Source organism: Python bivittatus, unplaced genomic scaffold (assembly GCF_059951505.1).
Source record: "Python bivittatus isolate LINGU-HERP-01145 unplaced genomic scaffold, Pbiv_v1 ctg000020_np1212, whole genome shotgun sequence".
NCBI classification, from domain to species: domain Eukaryota; kingdom Metazoa; phylum Chordata; class Lepidosauria; order Squamata; family Pythonidae; genus Python; species Python bivittatus.
The window spans coordinates 33,027,087-33,052,970 of NW_028277030.1; the positions used below are offsets into that span (position 1 = coordinate 33,027,087).

The 25,884-nt window shown below is 37.2% G+C and overlaps 1 protein-coding gene across 5 annotated transcripts in view; it reads left to right on the forward strand.

Annotated features, from left to right (window-relative positions):
* ARHGEF10 (Rho guanine nucleotide exchange factor 10) overlaps nucleotides 1-25,884 on the forward strand; it is a 106,275-nt gene that overhangs the window by 16,062 nt on the left and 64,329 nt on the right. For 4 of the 5 annotated variants that reach the window (XM_088136802.1, XM_007425189.3, XM_025164756.2 and 1 more), the window contains 9 exons: nucleotides 4,851-4,994; nucleotides 6,882-7,181; nucleotides 7,997-8,063; nucleotides 10,460-10,539; nucleotides 12,133-12,189; nucleotides 16,729-16,892; nucleotides 20,015-20,131; nucleotides 21,360-21,474; nucleotides 25,264-25,370. In XM_088136802.1, coding sequence (XP_087992928.1) covers nucleotides 4,851-4,994; nucleotides 6,882-7,181; nucleotides 7,997-8,063; nucleotides 10,460-10,539; nucleotides 12,133-12,189; nucleotides 16,729-16,892; nucleotides 20,015-20,131; nucleotides 21,360-21,474; nucleotides 25,264-25,370 — 1,151 coding nt within the window. The remainder of the gene's footprint in view (nucleotides 1-4,850; nucleotides 4,995-6,881; nucleotides 7,182-7,996; nucleotides 8,064-10,459; nucleotides 10,540-12,132; nucleotides 12,190-16,728; nucleotides 16,893-20,014; nucleotides 20,132-21,359; nucleotides 21,475-25,263; nucleotides 25,371-25,884) is intronic. The other variant, XM_088136805.1, reaches the window with a different exon arrangement.

Here is a 25,884-nt window from a genome sequence, read left to right on the forward strand (position 1 = left end):
AAAAGCAGAAGTTAGGCAGGACCATGTTTTGCTAATCAAATTCTGAGTTTTGTCGTTGTTAAATATTTATTTAAATGTTTTTTGTTTTATTGTTCTAAATGTGATATTTGAGGAGATCCAAGTCAGAAAAGGATAACAGCTGATAATATTAATAGTTAATGTTGATTAAGTGGTAAGAATCAAGACTTTGATAATGATGATAGTTATGAATATAAAACAGTATTAGCAAGTCCTGTTAATTGGCATCACTGACAAGATAAAGTTACATAGGATAAATAAGAATGGTGCTGACTGGGATAGGGCAAAGTTTGATCCTCCTGTAAAGTCAGTCAAAATAAGGTTTAGCTAAAAGATCAAGAGAAATGAACAGTTCCAGATAGCCTCTAATATTGCTCTATTCATTAGAAAGGCAAAAGCTTTGAGAACTTCCTCAAAGAAGCTATTAAATAACATAGCTATCCTTTGCAGATTATAGACTTCATCTGTTTTGGAATCCATCTTTATTTATTTAATGTATTTCAATACCACTCCATATAGATTCACATTTGGATTAAGGTTTCTCTAGAAATATAAAATCTCTGGGTGTTGTAATTAGATCAATTTTTCCTAGTAAACACCCAAGTCTGACATCACTGGTCTTTTGAAATATTCCAGATATCATTTTTAATTAAAAAGAAGCTTATCTAATGTCTTTGTGTAGGAATCTGTTGTCTTTCTCTTGCCTGGTAGTTTATTTCATGTATATATGTGAATATATGTGTCAACATGTTATTAAATTGCTGTAGTGAATTAATGTGAGCCAGGGTGCTAAATATTTTATCAGAGTTTACACTGAACCAAAATGTAAAATTAAAGTATTGCATGTTCATACTGGAGATATGTTCCGTATAATGGGAATATATAGTCATAAGAAGGCAAGCTTGTGAATATTTCCTGACAGGGTTTGTTTGAGTCCAGATTGTTCCTTTCAAGAAACTAAATTCAATTTTTTGTTTATCATTTTTGCCAGCATAATCTCCTCTCTTAGTAAGTATAGGAAGTAGATACCTTCCTGTAATAAATGTATAATCACTTTGATATAATTTCCATTATCTTTTAAAAGCACACAGGTTCCCATCAGCTAACTCCTTCTTCACAGGATTGAACTAGGGCATCCTTTTGAATCCTTCCTGACCTGGGCATTCTTTCCATGGTTAATTTTGTGTTGTATCCATTCCAGATATTTCTGGTTTCTTGCTGTGCTAGCCAGTCAGAGGCTTAAACCAAAAGTCATTTTGACTTCTCATCCTGTTTTTTTAAAGAAAGTAACAGAGACCTTACTTTAGACATAACTCTGAACCAGGTGAAAGGGGAGTGATTAAGTAAGAGCACTTGGAAGGTATATATCTTCATACTTACACCACCCCTGCCATTTAGATTTATATAAAGAAATACCAGAGATTTTTCCCTTGCTACAAAGGTAGCTAGTGCCAAGTCAGCGAAGTCAGTTCCCAAATATCGAAAAGCTAAGGCTCTTCACATACCAGTGTATATTCTACATTGTAGGTTTATTGTGATAAAATGAAGGGAAATCCCTGCGAAAACTGCCTTGAACTCCTGGAATCAAATAAATCAGTGTTTGCAAAGTTATGATGTGTGGACTTCAACTTCCAGAATTCCTCAGCCAGCATGCTGTCGGGGGAATTCTGGGAGTTGAAGTCCACACGTCTTAAAGGTGCCAAGTTTGAAAAACACTTCTTTTTTTAAAAAAAAACCGTAACCTGGAATTTAGTGAAGGAACCAGTGTTGTCAAGGTTTTTCTGGCAAATGTTAACTTGCTTCCCTCCTTGCAATCTGAGTCATAAATCTCATCACCTTCGCAAATAAACATGGTGAAACCTGCTCCTTGGCATATTTATTTAATAGTAATTCCTCTTACATTCCCTATAGCCAAATGATATGAGAAGCGAGAGGCTGTAGAGAAATACACAAAGCCAAGAAGTTGTTCTTCTATACTTTACGTCTTCTTAGGTTAAAGCAAATGACAAAAACAAGAATTTTCCAGTCCGATCAATAAAAAGAGAAATACTTTGATCATATATAGGGTTTCATGGGGGGCTCTCAGTCATCATGCTAGCTGGGGAGATCTGGGAGTTGAAGTTCACACATCTTAAAGCTGTTGAGATTGAGAAACACTGACCTACAAGATGAAAACAAGATTTGTTTCTTCTGCTCCCCTCTTTCTCTTCTCAGGGTGCTGAGGAGGGAATGAAATCTACCATACTCTGTGATTTCTTGGGGACTCGTTTTAAGGCATAAATTAGTGATCCTTCCTCCTATGGTAGTCTAACATAGGAATTAGCAACATGACCAGGATGTCATAAAGATTAAACTTTTTTTTTAATTACAAAAATATTTCCAAATCATCTACATTTTTTTTTAATTAAGTCCTTGGATCATCATATCAGACTCTGCAATCCAGGGCCTTAAAAAGTTGTAGATTCCTGTCTAAATAATTTCAGTAAGATTTCTTAAGAAAAAAGGTTTCCTGCAACAACTTCTGCTTTACCAAAATCAAAATAAAATGGACCTTTCATAAACCAGAAATAGTTGTGTTTATATATTTGAACCAATGCTTTAGCAGGCTGTCTTGACAAAAATCGAGAGTTGCTTTGATACGCATGTTGATTCATGAACAAGTAGATAAAGTTTGCAGGAAATCCTGATTAATATGAAATTTGGGGTCCTTGATATGCTTTTTATTTAATTGTATAGTTACAGTATTGTAAAATGCAAAGAGAATGGGATTTGTTTCATCCAATTCCTCTCATAATATCTTTCAGTAGAATAGTACATTCTGATGCCTCAGTTCCACAACAACTTCTATATATACTGAATTTTGCAAAAAAGAGAACATTTAACATCTGCTACATTAACCAATTAGTTATAATTTTATTGGTTGCCTTTTAGAACTGATTTATTCTGATTATTATAGTGTGTGAGTTCCAGTTGCTCACAGTTTTTCTTTATAGCCCACTACGGATGTCGGTTCAATCTCCAGAGACTTGTAAGAGAGGATATTTAGTTTTTACTTTGACATGCTTTTTGGTTAATGATCTTCTGAGGGCACAAAAAAAGATTTTAAACAGACCTAAGAAAACCATATGATATGCTAGCAGGAAGGTAATATGTAATGAATATTCTTTGTAGCCCTTAAAGGCAATAATATCAAACAAGCTAATTAAGTAAAGGTGTAGCTACAGTGTTAATAGTAAAATATGCTAGCTCAGCTTGGTTGAAGAATATTGCAGAATGTTTGAAAGGGTTTGGTTTGTTTGGGCTTTGACAGAGGAATATACAGAGAGTGTCTTAGGTGATGAGCAACTGATAACATCTTTTTATAGTTCAGGAAAATAAATAAGCTTTGCATGGGTTGCCTTAATTTCACTGTGCTTTTAAAAATATTAGATAAATGTAGTTGCTGATATGTTCCTTTCCTAACTATATTTGGGCCTTGCATGTAAAGCCTTAACAGAAGTGTTTCTACTTGAAGGGAAAGGTTAAGAAAAACTGTATAAAAAGTTTCTGATATATAAACACACACATACACACACTTAGAAGATTGAAAGTTTCAGTAATGAAATGGTATTGGCTATATGGAAAATCATCTTGATATGAAACAGTTTAAATGTTGAAAGTGAATTGGAGATTCATACAGGTTTTTTTTTTTTATCTGCGCTCAGTCATTGCTGACCCTGCAGTGACTGCTTGGACAAGTCCTTGCAGTTTTCAAGGCAACTGTTTTTCGGAAGTGGTTTGCCAGAGCCTCCTTCCTAGGGCACAGCCCAGCTGGCGAGCGCAGGAGGCGGGTTTCCGTTGCTTCGCGCCCTTTTCGGGCGCGCGCGGTTTTTCGTGCTTACTGGCAACTGCTCCCAACTCCTTTTTTGCAAGGCGCCGCCAGCATTTTTCCTCCCACCGGAGTGAGAGTCCCCATTTATCTACTCACATAAGTTTTCGAACTGTTGGGTTGACAGGAACTGGGGAGGAAACAGGAGCTCACCCTGTTTAACATGAAGGCTGGACTCGAACCGCTGAAGCGTTGACCATTTCTGGCCAGCAACTTTCAGCGTCATTAAGCCGCTGCGCCACCGCGTCCCCCTTCATACAGGTAGTCCTTGACTTATGACCACAATTGGGAATGGAACTTCCATCGCTTCTATCGCTAAGCGATGTCATTAAGTTGTGCCTGATTTTATGATCTTGCCGCAGTTGTTAAGTGAATCTAGCTTCCCCCATTGACTTTGCTTGTCGGAAGCCCCCTAGGAAGGTTGCAAATGGCGATTATGTGACCCCGGGACCCTGCAACTGTTGTAAATACATGCCGGTTGCCAAGCACCCAAATTTTGATCACAGGACTGCAGGGATGCTGCAATAGTCATAAGTGTGAGGATCAGTCATAAGTCATTTTTTTCAGCACCATTGTAACTTCAAATGGTCGTTAAACAAATGGTTGTAGATCAAAGACTACCTGTACTGGCTTTATGGACCTTTTGATAGAAGTGTAAGGATGCTGATCACTGACAATAGATTGCCTGGATTCTTCTGTATCAGTATTGTTTAGTGTAGTGATGGCATTTCTCCTCATCCATCTGCTGAATTTTTACCATGTACTTTCTATACACTTTCAACACTAGCTCCATAGTCATCAATGTACATTATAATTTTGAAAATAGACATGATTTGAATTTAAGACTGATATGTGAAGCATACTGAAGCCCTAATGTTAAGTGTTAAAAGTATGATTGTTACTCATTTCATACCCATTGTTGGTGAAGGTTTTGATTTGTCTTTTAAAAATGTCCACTTTTTAGTTTTAGGAAATGACATATTAATCACTGCCGCTAATGAAGACGAGGAAGAAGAAGGAGAACAATTTGACTTTGATAGTGGGGATGAGATACCAGAAGCAGACAGACAAACTATTTTGCCACTGCAAGAAGAGACAAATTTTATAGGTATATGATTCCATGCAAAATAAGCCATAAGAATGTTTTGTGAATATGAATTGCTTCTTAGAGTAACTCTATAGTCTTTGCAAATATTCACTTCCCTGGGAATCATGGATTGAATCAGAAAGTTCAGGCCCTCAGAAATTAAAACTGTTCATTTCATGAAAGCCTAGATGAGTTGTTCCAGGAAAAATTGCATATAGATTACACTTAGGAACCCATGCATATAGGCCACTGTTAAGATGATATTTTCAATGTATAGATCCAGAGATTACTTCAATGCCAAGAGATGCAGCTTTTGGAATTCTCTGCCCTGCCTTCTATAAGAATTTGCAAGGGCAGTCAAGATAGAAACTTATTACACTATAAAAATTGTCATATTTTCTAATCTCCTACATTAAACGGTAAGAGGTGTATAATTCAGGACAAGTCACTGTTTGAGGTGCTAAAGTTTTCCTATCTATGTCAGTCTGGTTTCCAAGAACCACGAATGGAAAGTTTGCAGGACTTAGGACTGCAGAAGAAAATTCCGGTTTCCGCCTGTACCATTTTAAAAACCTCTCAAGAGGCCTTTGGGGCCTGGAATGAGAGGTGGGGATTGGCTACAAATATTTTTATAGGTGTTACACAGAGGCCCAATAATAATGAGGCTGAATTTAGGTGTTGTTTTAAACTAGCTTGCATACAAGTAGAATCCACAGTTTGAGCATTCAATCTGTTAGGCAAACTTTAGATTAACTGGTTTGGCCTCAAGATTTATAACAGAGTAGAGGTGTTAAATGCTTCAGATTTGAAGGAAAAAGGGTGTTTTAGAGTGTACACGTACACTGATCTGCAATTCCTTAAACCTGATGGGTCTTTTCCTGGGATCATATGGTAACTGCAAAAGTGTGAAGAGGTTCTTTTGGGAAATGCTACAAATGACCAACAAAAAGACTGTTTTTATCTTCCCTGTGTGTTCCAGGGAGGCCTTTGTTATATAAAATTTAACAAACTTATTTTCTTAATAACCTTAGCAGTTATTACTAAGCCTATGCTATATTATACTATGCATATATTAACACCTATGTTTTATTCCTAAACAGTCCTATAACAATTCTGTTCTCCTTTGTTGCCTGAGCTTATACCAAAGTCTTTAGCCACCGTCAAGTCGGCTGGCTTCAGTTGCTGTCAGCCACTGTACTGAACTGCTGCTTTGCAGTTTCTCAGTTTGTGCTGAGGTAGGAAGAGGAAGGTACTTCACCACCTGTTGGCTGGCTGCAGCTTCCCAGCATTTCTGCTGGAGTGGTGAACTTGCTGGGCTCTACTTCCCCTTTCAGCTTGCCTGCTGTTGCTTTGCTGAAGCCGGTGGTGGTGGTGGTGGTGGTGGTGGTGGTGGTGGCTGCTCCTCCTCCTCCTGCTGCTGCTGCTGCTGCTCCTCCTCCTCCTCCTCCTCCCCCCCACCTCCTCCCCCCCCCCCATTGAGTTGATCACTACAAATTCTTCCTTTGTGTTCTCCCACATAAAACAAATCTTCCTTCCAACACACCCATCCTCTAGTGCTCTCAGCATTTTCCTTTTATAATTGGAAACCAGGTGTGGTCCTGTGCTCTTCAGGCTGCCTTAAAGTCCCAGGGGAGAGAACAAAGGGATGGAGCTGATGGTGGCCACTGCAGGGCTTTCCTTCCCCAAGAAGTCATCTCCATTATCCTGGGAAAGGCACAGCTGCTTTAAGGAGTTGAAGACCATGTGTGCTCCAAGCACCTTTTTGCCTTTGGGTCTGAAGTGCAGCACAGTCCTAGAAGGTAGCTTGGTTTTGAAGGGAAGGAGAAAGCACATTGTAGAGGGAAGTTTGGTTTTCTCTCATTATGAAAAGAGTTGTTTTGACAGCAGCATGTATCTTTTGTATTCAAGGGAATGAAAATCTAGAAATCATAGAAGAAACTGAGAAAATGCAGAACGCCAAAGCCAGTGCAGAGGGCATCCTACCACGGGTAAACCCATACTCTGTCATAACCATTTCGCCAATGCAGGAAAAGGAGCCATTGCTGTCACCGGAGCCAAGCACACAAGATGGAACTATAAGTCCCACCCTCTCAAGTGGATATTCAGTTCCGGTGCCTTGTGGCTATGCTGTGCCATCCAATTTGCCATTGATATTGCCAGCGTATTCCAGTCCTGTTATAATACGCAACCTATCTGTGGATGAAGAAGGTAGTGTAGAGTTATGGACAACTGCATTAAAAAATATATATAATTATTTTCCAATTACTAGTCCTCTAATTTCTTGGATATTTTGAACTCTCCGTGTAATCCAAAGCTTTGCACATTGCTCAGTGGGTTGTACTTTGAGGTTTGCAACCCACAGCCCAGCTTAAATATCCTTGTTAATATCAGTAGCTTAATCCTACTGATATTAACAAGGATAGTCTTGTGCAGTTGACAGCTTGTTTCTTTTGTACTAGAAAATATCAATTTTATTAGGATTGTATTCTTAATAAATTTAAAGAATTTATTAACAGGACCCCTCCCCCCATCTGCTCTTCCCCCTCAAATTCTCTCTGCCTGGTTTGTCAGGCTTTTGGAAAACTTTGAAGGGTGTGCAAAGAGTATTTGGGAAGGAGAGGAAAACATCTTTTTGCAGAAGTCTGTTTATTCTGTATTGGATTTCACTATATAAACCCTTAACTGTATTTCTCAGTTCTTTGAAATGCAGTCTCCATTCCTAAACCACAATTAATTCATATGTTTTGCTGACAAATTATAAAATGAAAAGGGTTTTACATACATGCATAGAAGGATGTAGCATGTTCTATTTCATTTTGCTCACTTACATGTAATTTTTATTGTCTTCCCCATATCTGGAGGAGCTCATAAAATGTAATATTATCAGTGAAGGCCTTTAGAAACCCACTGAACAATATTTAAGAGCAGGAAATTTTACTTGGCAACTCACTATAATGAATGTTAATTTTAAAATGCTTTCACTTTAATATTATTATGACTGAGAGATTGTATCTTTTCTTTAGCAAGTGTTCATATAGTAGCTGAGGATGGTCATTCAAATTCTCAGAGTTCAGAAGAGCCTCAGAACAGGTAAGTCAAACAATTACATTTATTTTGAAAGTACTACAAAATTGTAGTCTCAGTGCATCTGGAGTTCAGTGAAGAAGTAGGTGGCCAGTGTTTTAGCCTTAAACTGAGGACATCAGTAGGATTAGTTTATGTTCAGGAAAAAGTTGATAGTGAATAGATCCTTCCACAGTCTATCTTTTCATAGTCATACTTAACTTCTTTAACGTTGTCAGCAGTTAGAGAAGACTATGGCCAGTAATGCCTGTCGGTTGATGGAATGACATCCATTTATGAAATAGATTCCTGCTCCTCTTCAAGCATGCCCAAAATCTGTTCCAGAGGACTGGTGATGTCTGCTGATACATTATTGGATATAGGCTAGTATATCTTCTGCTCCAAATGCCTTATTACTTCTTTGAGGGTAGTCAGGCTGTAGCTATGTCATGCCTATGATTTTTCCAAAACCATCTGTTTGTCTCTTGAACAAAGCAAGATGCTGCAGTAAATGAACTTTCTTGTCTAGCAGACATATGTATAAGAGTTTTTTATTCTTCATTTTTTCTTTCAGTACTCGTATCAGATACCTTTTCTCTGCAAAACCTGTTCTGTTTGTTTCTTCAGCCTGGCTTTATCTGCACCTGTGCTTCCACTTAATTATTATTGTGACTCATTTCTGAGTCATCTTCAAAACCTTCCTTTTATAACACGTTTTATGCTTATCTTTTGTAAGCAGTTTGGGTGGAGATTAGCCATTTAGAGCTGCAGACAGTGCTTTTCAAATCAAGGTATTTTGGGAGGGGGGGATGAAAGGTAAACATTTGCTAGGCAACATGGACAAAACCAGATTCCTAAATTTAGACTTCCAGTGGCAACATACTGGCAATAATCCACATGGCCTTATTTGAACAAAGGCCACCCAGTCTCTTGAGTCTGAGAAAGCAAGGCTGTTTTTCCAAACATTCATTTCTGAGAGTCCTACTGTAATGGCTAGAGATTTTGTTTGTTTCTACCCTGTCTCTTTCCACTGACATTGTAAATAAAATAGCTCTGATGCAGAGCTGCATATTAATCCATCTTTGCCTTTTGTTTTGTGTGAAGGAGACCGTGTTGAAAGCAACCACTCTGTCAGGCTATATCAGAACGAGGGTTGAGGAAATGGTTAAGTGGATTGCTTGTTCAATAGCTTCTTGGCAGTCAATGCAATCAGAATGTGATTTTTCACACCTGCTAGTGAGTAGTAAAGATAAAGCAGAAAAGTAGCACAGGCCATTAATAAACAGGCTGTGTTTTTCTAGGGCTCTGGAGTGCTTTTAATTTGATCTCCAAAAGGTGCTTCAGAGTGCTCAGGTCTGCAAGTATGGTACCTGTTTACAAAAATGAGGAACCACATCTTTTCTAATTTGGAGATGAAATATGAAGTATTGCATAGCCCTATTTTGTTCATGCAAGGCCTTAAGTTGAATTAAGACAACACTCTTTACATTTTAGATGATGAAAGAATAGTAGTATAAACATAGGGAAGGTAGGGGAGGCAGCCACTTTGAGGCCTACTGGACTCCCTTTTTCACCCAGTCTTTGTCCTATACTTCAGCATACCTGATGACGTGGGGTAGAGCTGTGATGTCTGAACTGCAAAAATCCAGATGACCCTGTGATGGCAGCAGATAGTTAAATTCTTCTGTATCACGTTGCATGTCTATTGGTCATCCAGTTGTTGTGCAGCCAAGATACAGTAGCCCAAAATGTAGGGCCTCAGTAGAAAGGAAGGAGAAGACTTCAGGGATTGCTGCTAGTTGCTTTCTTCATTTTCTCACTCTTTTTCTTCTTCCTCCTGGAGGAATGAGGAGAGGGAAAACAAGCATACCTTATTTGGTCTGCAAAAATCTGGATTACCTCTAGACAGAGGCAAGGAGATACCAGAAAACTCTCACTCTGCAGAGTTACAGAGATGCCAGTGAAGCTGTCCCCCTAAGACTAACAGTTGAGCATTACTTTAAGTGACTTGGGAGATGAGGGGCAATCTGTAACAGAGGTCTTGCCTGAAAGGATTGTATTGAGGCCCAGAAAGCTCTACTGATGCCCCTACTAAAGAAGATACTTTTGTGTGTTATTTTTCTTTCCTGCATACATTTTATTTAAGCCCAGTGAATCAGGCTTGCTTGCCAGTTCTCTCAGGAGCAATTTAGATTTTTGAAGCATATTTTACGTAACAACAATATATTGTTGAGGACTACGTTTTATTGAAGACCTCTCTAATTTCAGTAACTGATATTTTAGTAACTAAATGGAATCCCGTCTTCCCTTACTCTCATTAAACTGAATGGAGTTTCCAAGTCAACATGCCCAAGATTGTGCTTCAAGTCCAATTGAAAATATGAAAATTATCTTTATTTTTTCTGTGTGTGCTTAATTTATAGTGAAGATAATCAAGGGAGCAAAGATGAGAATCCCTTAGCCAAATGGGTGGCTGATCCTGCAAATACAGAGTGGATGGAGAGTGAGTATGGATGACCAACAGTTCTTCTGAAGGAATTTGACAATCTTGGGTCAGTGGCTCAAATTACTGCTTTTATCAGATTGTTTAATTACAATCTGGGCCAACATCTTTTGGATGCTTGGACTGTTTTCATTATTCAGATACTATTTATAAATTCCAAGTGGGGGATGTAAAATGCTCTGTAAAACATGAGTATGTAATCAACTGTTTCAAGCAACTTGGGAGTCTTTTAATCTCAGAACCATTCTGTTCCAAGTTTGAAAGGCTTCTAAAATGTTTGAAATAGTCTGTTGCCACTGGGGTGGGAAATTTTATGATGTTTCAAGCTTGTAACAATTTGAAGGATTATGTTTTGCACACCTTGAATTCAGAGATTGTTTCTCTGTTTGCAGGAATGCTACAGTAGTTCACAAAAATAAATACTGTATTATGTCCAATTATATCTTAGTACTCTTGAAGAAAAACATTTGTTAGTTGCTTGATATGGAAATGATTTACATATGCTAGTTAGATGAAATAAATAAATGAAACTGGAAAGCATATATATTGTACAAGTTCAGAAAGGTGTAAATAAAGCCTGAAAAGCAAAATATTGAATTTGATGTATATTTCCTTGTATTTCTTCAATGAATCTGGAAAACCTCTTCATTGTATGAATATCTGAGGAATTTAAACTTTGGAAATACTAATTTGAATTGACCTTCTGAAATAATATGTGCGTTGGAAATTAATTTCCCTTTTTGTTTTAATCGCACCCACTTCATGGCTCAAAATCTCACCTACTCTTTGTGAATATTCATTTTTTAAAAACTTTATACTATGACAGAAATGAGAAGAAACACATATGAATTCATAGACATTTGAAAGTGTACTAGAAACAGACAAGAGTTGAGCACATATGCTACAGTTTAAACAATGCTCCTGAGAAGGATGTAAAATAAAAATTGTTTCTATAGCATTTATACTTAGGTTAGATAATAAGGAATCAGTGCTGAAAATGTAAATTGTCACACAAGCAATCATATAACGTGAGGAATTACAATATAGAACATGCATTTTCAAATCTAAAATGCTTATTTAGTTTAATTTTTACAGAGTGCAGTTACGCAAATGTATTCATTAGAATACATGTTTATAGCTTATGTATCTAAAATGCTTATTTAGGTACATAAACCATAAACGTGTGTTCTAATGAGTACATTTATATGATTGTATTCTATAAGAATTAAACAAGTCTTTGCAGAGTTATTTGTAAAAGTAAGAGTATCTCAAAACTTTAGGCTTTCTGCAGATATCTCATAATGCAAAGCAGAAATTCAGGACAGTGCAGGAGAAATCAAGAGGATGTTTTTTAACATTCTTATTTGCATCTTGTCAACTCACTTGAAGTTGTGAAGCAGCATCAAATGAATGATATGCTCCTGACTAGAAAAAACCAGAATATGATCTGTGTGGTGTATTTACCATTATTTCATTGCACTCCATAAGCTGTCTCTTAGTGTTTGTCCTACTAATTTTTACTATTTTTAAAGGAATCTTTCCAATAATAATGCACTGAGGGGTTTTTTTTCTCTTTTTTTTTTTTGGTTTTAGATCCTGATGAAGTAATATATGATGACGTACCAAGAGAAAATTCAGACTCTGAACCAGGTATAAGTTTAAATTCAACCTTTAAGATTTGAAATTACTAATATTAGAGGGGAAAATACTGATAGACATTCCAAGTGGAAGAATTTTTTAACTTTTGCCTCCCTGTCCTTCTACAATATCCTTTATACGGTATGCTGTTGCCATATAGAATAGAGATGCATACTTTCCAGCTTGAAGGCTTCATTTGGCTTTAGAATAGCATGCTGGGGACTATGTACCCAAGCATAGATGGGGCCAAGGTAAAAATGAAACTTTATTTCACTTGCATATAATTAAAATTAATAAAGATTATTGCTCTCCAGGCACATTAAAAATTACAATTTAATAACTGCTGGAGGTTTCTAAAAGTTTACCCAAGGGCTCTGGGTTTCGTGTCTCTTCTTCAATTTTGTGTTTACAAGCAGGCCAATCAAACGTTGCTGAAGTGAAACATTTAGTTTGGGGTTGATTTAGATCAGGGAAATAATTAGGAATGTGCAAAACCTACTCTGTTAAGGTTGGAATGCTTTTATTTACAGTATTTGTTGGTTTGTTTAAATAATTTATATGGCTGCCTATCTCATAGCAGTGACTCTGGGCAGCAGATGTGTTCTGAAGAACATTGGAACATTCTGTTTTGCTTTCCAACTACACATAAACTCATTCATTTCAAAAGTGGTGGTTATAGTTGGTAGTTTTCAGGCAATAGTTTGTGGTCCAAAAGAAATATGGAATGTTCCAGTGTTCCCTGGAATGTTCTGTCCCTGGAAGTTTTGTACGTCCCTAAAAATGATATCTAACAACAGGAATAATTACTACTCAATTCAAAGGGATGGTCATAACATTTAAAGCCCTAAGTCACGCGGCACCAGGATATATCAGACAATGCCTTGCCAAAATTATCATAAATCAGATTGTATATGTACTTTATAACAGAATGGATTAGCATTATCATCTCATTTCATCCTTCATGCCATTTCCCCTCTCTTCTTTACACTAGGGCAGTTGGGTAATATTTTTCTAAACAAGGGAAGGGTTTGCCAAAATCCCATTTTATCTCAAACCTGTTGTTTTGTGCTTTTGTATATTGACTTATATACAGTTTATGTCTACTGTAACCCATAATTTTTTCCCAAGAATACTACTTCATGGCCACTTATCTGATGTGTTGATATGATGTGTTGTCTAGATCTTTCTTCTGGACCTTCATCTCTATTTAGAATGTCTTTAATTGATCTTAGTTGTATTTCATACTGTTGCTCTCTGCCATAGTTCATTAAGAAAGTTTAGAGTATTTGCAACCTGTTCATACTTTGTGTTACACATGATAAAAATAATTGCCAAGGGATGATTCCTTGATTTTACATTCAAGCATAGATAGATAGATTTGAAATCTTATGTATGGTGACATTGTATGCCACCAATACTTAATAATTGGGAAAAAAATACACATATGGAATAGTTTGATTGAAATTAGTTGTTCCTATCTCAGTATTAGGCAGGTAGTTCTTTCATAGCATTACCTATCTTAACCCACCCACTCCCTTTTATTTATTTATCAAATTTGTAAAGCCTCCTGACTGTATGATGACTCTGGGTGATGTACAATATTAAAAACAGATTGAAATAATCAAAAGACTAAAAAATAAAACAATGAGTGCACATTCAAAAGGAACAAAGCAACACACTCTCTTACACAAAACATTTCCCAAGGGACCCTGCTGCTTATGCTAGCCTAAGGCTTGGGGGTGGGGGGAATGTTAAGAGCTTGTTGAATGGGGTCAGGGTAGGAGTCATATGGATTTCTGTAAGGATCCTGTTCCACAGGGCAGGTGCTATGACAGAGAAGACCTGTTTCGTGGGTCCCATCAAATGATTCTGTTTAATCAATGGGACACAAAGCATCTCAATTCTATCTGATCACACAGGATGGACAGAAACTACAAGAGATGGACAGTCCTTTAGATAGTCATGCTCAGTGCCATGAAGGTGATAACCAGCACCTTTAATTCCACCCAGAAACCTACTGGTAACCAGTGCAGTTCACAAAACAGAGATGCATCCTGTGGCATGCCATAATTGCCTGTGCTGCTGCTTTCTGGACCAGCTATAGCTTCTGTGTGATCTTCAAGGACAGACCCATATAAAGCATGTTGCAATAGTCTAGTGCAAGGTGACCAAAGCATTATTGACTGTCTGGAAGGCTTCCTGGCCCAGAAAAAGGTACAATTGGGGCATAAGATAATTTTTGGGAAGGGCTTTCCTCTCCAAACCTACCACCTGCTGTTCAAGCAGGAGCTGGGAGTCCAGAAAGACTGTAAATTACACATCAGTACTGAATAGGGAAGTGCAAAGCCATTTGGGACTAAGGAAGAAAAGTTTCTGGTTCTGGCTGGGCCAGATACCTACAGCCACTTGGTCTTGTTAGGGTTGAGTCTGAGTATTCCTCAACATTCAGACCCCCCACAGCATCCAGGCACAGGGACAAGACCTGGAAAGCATTTCTTGGCTGACTTGGGTTGAGATGTACAACTGAGTATCATCAGGTTACCGATGATACCTGATCCTGAACTGGCAGATGACTTCAGCCAATGGACTCATGAAAATGCTAAACAGGAGGGGTGAAAGTGTCAAGCCTTATGGCACCTCACATATCAAAGATTTTGGGCTCTATCTCTCCCCCTCTGCCTAGACTGACTGGAAATGGCCACAGAGAAAGAAGAATCACCACTACACAGTGCTGCCCTCTGCTTCTTATTCCCTTAGTCCAGAAGAATGCCATGGTCAATCATACTGAATGCTGCTGAGAGAAGAAGAAGACCCAGGATGGTTGTGTTACCCTGTCCTGGCTCTGCCAAAAGTAATCTTGCATAAGCATGACCAATTCTGTCTCAGTACTGTGTCCCAGTCTTAAACCTGACTGAAAAGGGTCAAGATAATCCATTTCCTTCAGAGCCCTCTGAAGCTGAAACAACCAGCTTCTCAACAACTTTCCCTAAAGAGGGAAAGTTAGAGACTGGATGAAAATTGTCCTGGATGTTGGGTCCAGCAACAGCTTTTTGAGGAGTGGGCATACAGCAGAACCACCCTGTCTGAGATCTGTGTGTTTTTAGTAAATAAAGTGAATTAAAATCTAGAGTTAGCACAATTAAAAAAAAATGTATAAATAGAACAAATTGGCTTAGATTTCTTTTTTAATTTTTTTGATTCATTGACTGGATTTACACAACATGCTTAACTTGGCTACTGAATTAACTCATTTTCTTGGTTTGTTCAGTATATTGGTGTATAAATTAAGCAGATTGGGTTCATACAACACACAAAAAGCCAAGTCCTCCAAAACTAACTATAGATAGCATATTATCTGACTGGAACTATTAGTTCTTTAACTAATCTGGTTAAGCTTACTATGGTTGAATCCCTGTGGCTTGAATCCCTGTCACTTCTAGCTCCTTAGTGTGTTGGGCTGGTTCTGGAGAATGGTAACATCTCGCTTCAGGAGGGTAGGCCACAAAGATTAGTGGAACTCTCTGTTGTAGGGTAGAATATCAGAGTCTTGAAAGCCTGACAGTTTTTCTCTGCCCCCTCTTATACCAAAGAGAAGACAGGGTTATATTGAGTTTCTTTTTCACCCCTTCTTTTTTCTAGGGCTAAGTTTACTTAACCATTCTTGCATTCCTTCCTCAAGGTTATCTTCAAAGTTACTCTTCTATAGGGCAGTTCCCACATTCTTGAAAAAGGCTATGGTATGGCCCCTCCTTAAGAAGCCCTCCATGTACCTGACTATCTTTGACAATTACTGTCCTGTTTCTAGCCTCCCTTTTTTACAGTGGATTATTGAGACTGTGGTTGTGGGGCAACTACGACTACCCTAAAGGAAGCAGATTTTATTTGGGCCAATTTCAGGGATGAGCATGAGACAGAGAAAGTGTTGCTTGCTGTTGTTAATTACTTTGTTGAGACTTGGATGGAGATAGAGTACACCTTCTGGTCCTTTTAGGCCTCTTAGGAGTATTCAATACCACCAGTTTTTTTTACCGAGAATGTTTTATTTTTTGTTTCAATAATATAAACCATCAAGAGTCTTGGAATTGTGGTAGGAAATAAAATAAAATAAAATAAAATAAAATAAAATAAAATGAAATGAAATGAAATGAAATGAAATGAATGAATAAATAAATAAATAAATAAATAAATAAATAAATGGAAATGGGGGGAGTTTGTAAGGCATGAATACTAGTCATTCTTAAACATACACATAGCAGAAAAATATATTAGCTTATGTCCAAATTATAAATGATTTAAAATTATGACTTTTGTATTTAAAAACATGAAAAAAGCTGCATTTCCTAGAGATTATATTTTGTAAGAGATTCTAAGCCTGAAGCCCAAATTTTAAAATTGGTGGTGTGATAACAGACCTTTCCTTATACATCTCACTATTTTTTATTTCTTGGATTGAAAATTGCAAAGAAATATATATTTTTTTATAGGCAGAGATTTGGGGTAGAACTTTTCATGAGTATAACAAAATTATATTTTATATTTTAATGGATGCAGAGGAGATGATTTATGATGATGTTGAGAATGGAGATGAAGGTGGAAATAGCTCTCTAGAATATGGATGGAGTTCTAGTGAGTTTGAAAGCTATGAAGAACAAAGTGACTCAGAGTGTAAAAATGGAATACCCAGCTCTTTTCTGCGTGGCAACCACAGAAGACAAGTATGTAATTCTAATAGCTTTTTCTAGCATATTTGTGCTTCCCAAAGCTGTAGTAGGCCAAACTTTATGTTATCCAGTTGTTCCCATTGTGTAATTCCAAACCATAACAAGTAAATTAAATGAGAAGCAGTTTTGGAAAGAATTGTAGGGTTGCAGGAAGAGGTAGAAAATCCCGTGACACTGCAGAAATGGATTTACATAGGTAATGTTAGAGTCTGCCCTAATATGGATGCTCTTATTTCCTGACATGCCATGCTGTAGTTTATAGACAGCATATGGTAGAAGTTATTCTGTCATTAACAAATCCCAATATTTAATAGTTTAGTTTATTTCTTTATAACTCTCTGTAACAACCAATTGTACCCTCAAAATAGAGGTATCAGTAATGCTTGATGCTTCACAACCCTATAGTTCAAGTGAACTTCGTTTTATTTTTTCAAAACTTGGTACGCTTCAGATCTGGGCTGGAAGAATTGGAAGTAGAGCGAAGAAAGATTCCTTAAAGTAGTAATTAGGAGAAATTTGAGATCATAGGTTGAGGGTAGATATGCTGTACTATAAACAGTTTAGCAATTTAACAGTGATGCATACAGGAATCATATATTTAAGATTATGAACACAGATATGAAAGAGTTTCAGGAACTAATTTTAAATAGTTAGAATAGTTTATATCGAATAGAATAGTTGAATAGTTAGAATAGTTAGTGCACCATAATTTTAAAAAAGAGCTATAGTAAAATTCTAACCATAATTTGACTAGGTTGTTTCAGGACTAAAGCCAAATTGATTGCAAAGTTCAAACCTATAGGGACAATAATTGGCTCCTCTCCCTGAGTCCCTCTGGAAACTAGAATAAACTGTATAAAACCCTAATAAAAAGAAGGAAGTGTAATATCACACACAGCAATTTATTTCAGTTCTCTAAAACCAGTTCGTAGGTTAGTCTTTCTAGAAAGGTATTCCTAGAGAAAGAGCAGTTCTACCTAATATCCAGGAGAAGAGTTATCAAAAGCTATTTTTGGTGATGACTCAGCTAATATACTGACCTTTGAATTGAATAAAAAATCATTCCCAACTGCCCATTGGTATTCCTTTGAGAATCCTAAATTAATTCAGTGAAGTTGAAAAGCAGAAGGAAATTACACAAGGTGCTTGAATGATTTGAGAAGTGCTTTATACTTGCTCCTGCCTTTTGCAAAATACTTCTTGCACTGTTTTGCATAGCCCTATCACTTACAGTGAGAGCCAGTTTGGTGTAGTGGTTAAGGCCCCAGGCTAGAAACCAGGAGATTATGAATTCTAGTCCTGTCTTAGACATGAAGTCACTTGGGTAGCTTTGAGCCAGTCACTCTCTCTCAGCCCTAGGAAGAAGGCAATGGCAAACCACTTCTGAAAATCTTGCCAAGAAAATTGCAGGCACTACTCCAAGCAGTTGCTAGGAGTCAAGACTGACTCAATGGCATACACACACACACACACACACACACACACACACACACACATTACTTAGAATGGTGCAATATTCTGCCTAAGAAGCAAGTGGGTTTCAGACAGGAGAGATTAATGTCTTGTGTTATGCTGTCTGGTGGAGAAGTATACCAGTAGTCCCTGGCATTCCTGTATCTTAAAGGGGTGTTCAACTTGACCCATAAAGAAAGGCTGCAGTAGAGATTAAAACATTATTTGAAGGAGTAGTAATGATTAATTCCTAATTAAAATGCTTAAGGATGATCCCAGGATGAATATCAGATGGGACAGCCAAAGCCACCTGTCTCTCAGATCCCTATAAAAAGGGGTCAAGCAAGGTGTACTTTAGTTTCAGTGATTTTCATTATCTATGTTAACTCTGTCTAGTGCAAGCAGTGTCAAAAGTGGTGTTTCATACTTCCAAAGTTAGTAGACAGTCCCATATCTGTGCTTTATATATTGACAATGTGGCCATTCTCTCTGCCACTCAAGTTGAGTAGGTGGCCTGACGAAAAGTCTTTGGGCTGTTCCTTGTAGTGCAGAGATGAAAAATGAATTATAAATCACATTAAAATGAAGCCTATGGCTTTCTTAAATGGGAGATAAGTTGTAAAACAAATGGATTATAAATAGGAAAGAGCAATTTAGGTCCTTCAGATACCTTGGGTTAATTTTCAGTTCTTTGGACTGAAGCTCATTTGGAAAGAGCAGTCAGAACTTTTGTCTGATAGTGCTGAAAGTTCTTATCCAAAACTTCCTTTTCATTCATTGCAATTATATACTTACTGCCCTTGAAATTTTTTCAGTTAGTCTAATGGTATATGACTTGCATGTTTGCATCTATAAAGATTTCAAGCTGCTGGAAATTGTTTGGTCGGAATGGTTAAGAACCCCATTTCAGGACCCTTAATCTATTCCCAGTGTATCGTTACACTTGGAATCTGGGATGGCCTCCATTGATGTATGAATGCTAGCTTGTCATGTTAAATTTTGGGTCTCAGCAAACCTTTTTAGCTAAATCCCTGATATTTCTGGATGGTTTTACTTTAACCTGGATGAAAGAAACTAGAAATTATCTTCAGCATTGTGGATTTTCAGGGGAATGTTTGATGGCCCTGTGCTTTGAATGGGCTGAAGTCAGTCAGCAGAGGTTGGATCTAAGTCATCAAAAAGAGTTGAGCGTACCCCCTTTCTCTCATGGGGACAGAGATGTCTAACAGAGATTTCTATACCTGCTAACTATATATTTAATGCTGCCTGTGCATCACATTGCAGAGCTTGCTTCTTAGCTAAGCTAAATGTTTTCTTCTCAGTGTTTATGAAGGAGGACAATAGCCACATCCCCATCACAGAACAAATTTGTCCAGATTGGAACAGATTGAAGTAATAAAGATAAATGTACATTGCTAATAATAGGTAAATGTCCCTCTATTAATGGGTCTAAGACCATAAATAAAGATTTATGTTCTGTGCATTTCAAGGATGTATCTTACTAATGAATTGGAATCAAAGGATTGCTATACATGAGTTTTAGGAGCAAAAAGTACCTATCCTTTTACATTACCATTCTTTTTCTTATCTGGCCCCCAGCATGCATACTACAGCACAATCATTTTAAAGTAAAGTTTAAGATTGTATCTTTTTGTATGCTATAGCTCTCTCATGACCTAACCCGTTTAAAGGAGCACTATGAGAAAAAGATGAAAGATTTGATGGCAAACACGGTGGGAGCAGTAGAGATTCAGCAACTAAAGCAAAAACATGAGCTGAAGGTAGCGTAGTTGATTTTTGTAACCAGATATATGTTAAAATGATTGTTCTTCAGACACAATGAATGTGTGTTTTAGTAAACGAAGCTGATGAAAAAAAAATTAGTGTATGTTCAAATTGTGCTGTTTGCATTGCTCTCACCTTAAAAGAACTTTGTCAAGGATTTTATGCCAGCTAACTTCTCTTTGGACTACTGTTTTTAATATTTAGAAAATGAAAAGCAAAATTATTTTTCCTTATGGATTCTTAGCTATGCTATTGCAGTCTAATTCACATAGATGAGTAACTGTTACTAAGAACTGCTTCAGTGACTAAGGTGGATATCCCTCTGGAAGATAATATAGTTTTTAGCTTTTTTGGAGTTTGAGTTTAAATAAATATGGTTGCTGTTTTTCTTTTTCAGTTTAAATATGCTTTAGCATAAAGTAGTTAACATCTAATTGGGGATACCAGCATTACTTTGTCTTGTTATGGAATCAGAGGGGAAAACAGTTTCCATGAAGGAACAGAGATATTGAAACTGCAAATGCAAGCGAAAATTGAGAGCACTGTCCCTCTTTCTCTCCAAATTCAGCCATGCATGGTGAGCTATGCAAGGAAATGCTCATACTGGTTGGCCCCTTCCCCAGTTTCTAGATATAGAGATTCCTGCAAACAAAGAAGGGGTAGGATGATTTTTATAAACGTTAATTTGTTCTGCTCATTCCACCATCAGAGAACTTTAGGAGAGGGAGAAGTTCTGTGAAAATAAACCTTAAGCGTTGGAAGCTGCAGCAGTGTTTCGGGAACATTATAGTACAATGTTCTGATCTCTTTGAGTGCATATTAAATTTAACTTGGAGATACGGTGTCTTGATATTAAGATAAGTCTGGAGAGAGATGCAACAGGCATGTATAAGAATTGCAAGTGGGAGAAGTTTACTTAAATTCTGTTAAAGAGAAAAATATTGCTGTGAAGGAAAAATAGAAGTTGCATGTATACTTTCGTTGTCTCTCTGTGTGTATAAATATGGAAGATATATGTTAAAAAAAAATACTAGAAAAGCTGGCATATTAATGACCAGGCATTAATCATTAGCATACACTATTGACTTTGGTCTCCACAACTTGACATTGTTCTTTTTACAAGCAATGCTTGTCATGTGGTATCTGCTATAACAGTTGTAACACTTTGAATTCCACTCTTATTATTCACTGAACTTGCAGAATCTGTTTGTTCTTGTCTTGCAGATGCAAAAGCTCATGAGAGCAGCAAGGGAGGGCACCAAAGATGGACTTGAAAAAACTAAAGCTGCTGTGAAGAAAGGTCGGTCATTCATCAGAACTAAGTCCTTTATTAGTCAAGGTATGCACTGATTGTCAATACTTTTTTAGATGGCTATACTAATTAACAATTTATGGGAAAATAGTATTGGAATATAAAATATAAACTATTTCTCTTTCAAACCACATGTATTAAAACATTGCTTCAGAAAACTGAATTAGCTCATATGTATCCTTCTGAAATATCATGCACATTTTCAGTTAAGGAAATATTGATACAGTATGCCCCAACCTCTTATTTTTTGGGGAAAAAAATAAAATTGATTTTAAGATTAAAAATTGTGTGCAAGTAAATTAGGTTTATTGATAAGTTAAGTGAAATTTTTTGAAGTTTCACTCTCAGAACAGGAAAAGGCATTGATGATCTTGAGTGGGATTATAATATTACTTGTGTTACTTCTGTTGTTAAAAGTGTATTGCTGTGGATGAACATGCTGTGTTCCAGGTGGTTTTTGACTGAAGATGTGAAAACCATGATATGTCAACTCTGATGCAACATCCAACTATTTAGTTTTGGCAGTTTCTCATATCAAATATTCTAAAGGTTATATATTTAGCTGACTTCTTAATTTTCATGAATGCATGTTCTAGAGGAAAGAGTTTGGACTTAACATACATATACAGTCATGTGAAAAAGAAAGTACACCCTCTTTGAGTTCTATGGTTTTATGTATCAGGACATAATAAAAAGCATCTGGTCCTTAGCAGTTCTCAAAAGTAGGTAAATACAACCTCAGATGAACAACAACACATGACATATTACACCATGTCATCATTTATTTTACAAAAAGAAAGCCAAAATGGAGAAGCCATGTGTGAAAAACTAAGTACACCTTATGATTCAGTAGCTTGTAGAACCACCTTTAGCAGCAATAACTTGAAGTAGGTTTCTGTATAACTTTTTTCAGTCTCTCACATCGTTGTGGAGGAATTTTGGCCTGCTCTTCTTTACAACATTGCTTCAATTCATTGAGGTTTGCAGGCATTTGTTTATGCACAGCTCTCTTGCCACAGCATTTCAGTCAGGTTGAGGTCTGGACTTTGACTGGGCCATTGCAACACCTTGATTCTTTTCTTTTTCAGCCATTCTGTTGTAGATTTGCTGGTGTGCTTGGGATTGTTGTCCTGTTGCATGACCCAATGTCGGCCAAACTTTAGCTGTCGGACAGATGGCCTTATATTTGACTCTAGAATACTTTGGTATACAGAGGAGTTCATGGTCGACTCAATGACTGCAAGGTGCCCAGGTGCTGTGGCTGCAAAACAAGCCCAAATCATCACCCCTCCACCACCATGCTTGACAGTTGGTATGAGAAGTTTGTGCTGATATGCTGTGTTTGGTTTTCACCAAACGTGGCGCTGTGCATTATGGCCAAACATCTCCATTTTGGTCTCGTCTGTCCAAAGGACAGTGTTCCAGAAGTCTTGTGATTTGTTCAGATGCAACTTTGCAAAGGTAAGCTGTGCTGCCATGTTCTTTTTAGAGAGAAGAAGCTTTCAACTGGCAACCCTTCCAAACAAACCCTACTTGTTCAGTCTTTTTCTAATTGTACTGTCATGAACTTTAACATTTCACATGCTAACTGAGGCCTGTAGAGTCTGACATGTAACTCTTGGATTTTTTGCAATTTCTCTGAGCATTGCACGGTCTGACCTTGGGGTGAATTTGCTGGGACACCCACTCCTGGGAAGATTGGCAACTGTCTTGAATGTTTTCCATTTGTGAATAATCTCCCTCACTGTAGAATGATGGACTTTAAATTGTTTGGAAATGGCCTTATAACCCTTCCCAGATTGATGGGCAGCAACAATTGCTTCTCTAAGATCATTGCTGATGTCGTTACTCTTTGGCATTGTGTTAACTCACACCTCAATGCTTGAAACTAGCAAACTCCTAAAACTTTGGCTTTTATAGAGGTAGTCACGCTTGCTGATGATCAGTTGATCAAAGGCATTTGATTAGCAGCGCCTGGCTGTTACTTAGCCTCTTCATACCTATGGGAGCAGTAAGGGTGTACTTAGTTTTTCACACATGGCTTCTCCATTTTGGCTTTCTTTTTGTAAAATAAATGATGACATGGTGTAATATGTCATGTGTTGTTGTTCATCTGAGGTTGTATTTACCTGCTTTTAAGAACTTCTAAGGACCAGATGATTTTTATTATGTTCTGATACATAAAACCATAGAACTCAAAGAGGGTGTACTTTCTTTTTCACCTGACTGTATATCCATCATGCTGTAGTCTTTTGTGGTAAGCAATGTTATGCAGAGCACCACAAAAGAGTTAGAGATACTAAGACAAAGAAATGAAAGGCATGACGTTGAAAAATGGGGGGGGGGGAACCCAATGGAATTATACCTTACAGAAATACCATTTATTCTACCTCCTTAACCTTTCTCTCCTTGCATACCATCCTTCCTTATACCATGTTTGTTGCCACTTCCCTCCTTCTTTTCTTTAAAATTCTCTAGTTTCTCTTTTTCAGGACCTCATCAATGACATTCAGCTACAACTTTCTTGGATTTCCCTTTCCTCTTGTCTTCATATATTTGTTTTGTAGTATCATCCCCGTTTATTCTTTCTGTGACCAAACTAGCTTGGTGTACTTTTTTTCTGCTGCTCATTCATTTTTGTGTTCTGTCCACATTTATTTAGCATCTGTACATTCTTGACACATTCTCTTTAAGTATCCTGTTCCCACTGCATTTAACTTATTTTTACTTTTCTCCTAATATATGCAAAACTCCCTTCCATATTATATAGTGGACAGAAGGATATTTTTAAATGACGCTGTTTTTGCTTCTTTTGAGAAACATTCATTCCTCACAATGAGCCACATGCTACCTTTATACTAGCATTTGCAAGTCTTAAAATGTCTGTGTCCATTTCTTCATCTTTAGTAAACATTTTAAGATACACAAATCCTGGTCCTTGCTCTAATTTTTTTTGTTCTTTATGTATAACTGGCAATTCTTTGCTCCATTTCCTTGTCAAACCACTACTTTGTCCTTTGATATATTAATTTTCAGATCCTAATTCCTTGCTACATCATGCAGTTTATCTGACATTCACTGCAAAACATCTCAGCCAACAACCTGAACATGTCTACATAGAAAAGCACACAGACATTCATGTCCCTGAATACATGTTTCCATGAACATATCACAGATCTGTCTTACTCCCTGTTCAGTGTTGAAACACTTGCTAAATGTTCCATTTATTCTTCCATATGCTTACTTCCATCTTACACTACTCTGAATCACATTCAGCGAGCAACCTTTGACTCTGTAGTTGCCCCCAGTTTCCATAATTAAGCCTTTTCATGTTATCATCACTACCTCTAAATTGGCAAATGTACAGTTAGCCTCCTTTCTCATTCATATATTTCCCAATGACTCAGTGAAGAACAAATATATGTTCTGCACAGCCCCCGTCTGGGTAGAGCTGCATTGCACTTCCCAGATGCCTGGCAACATTCTGTGCATTGTAGATCCATAGAGGGAGTATAGAGGTTTCCTACTTTATACGATTGATTATTCAAAAGACATATTGCTGTATAAAATTTATTGGTAAACTTATTGTAAACTTTTCTTTAGAACAATAAACATGAACATGGAAATTCAACATTCTTACTCAATTATTTATTTATTTATTATTAAATTTATATGCTGCCCATCTCCCCCAGAGGGTGACTCTGAGTGGCTAATGGTGACACAAATGCAAATGTTTACTTGAGCAATAAATACTTTTCAGAATGATTCTCTTAATATATATGTGAATGCAATTCTAGCATAATAAATTATTTCTAGACCACAGAGCTACCTGTCTGGAAGAAGAGGAGCTGTTTATTGATGTAGATTGCATGCACACAGAAGCAATCATGACTCCAATGCCAGATGGATTATCCCAGCAACAGGTTTGTGTGTCGGATGCTATTAGAATCCAGTCCCCAATCTTTTTGCGTATACCTTACTCTCTAACTGTCATTTATAGATTCACTTATGAATCTTATGTCTACTTTATGTGCATTTTCTCTCACAAAGTTGATATTCCAATGAAATGGATTGTCTTGATTGTTGAGGCAAATCCTGACATGTGATAAGTCCCTTAAGTAGAGTCTTTTAAGAGAAACTAAAATACAACTTAATTGCATGAACTTCTATAATAATTCTGTTGACTTATATTTTGACATGCTCTTTCCTTTTGGTGGTTTCCTGCCAATGTGTAACGTTCAACCTTTCAATTAGTAGCAGACAATTCAGTATATTACAGGGATGAAAGATATTTAATTATGAACTTGCAGCTGCTTGCCACCAGGTGGCATAGTTAATCACGTATGCGTGCCTTTTGCCACTTCCTGGGATAAGAAATGCTAGATTAAACAATTTAATACAAGTATGAACTGACCCGAGGTCTGGGCCCAATTTAGC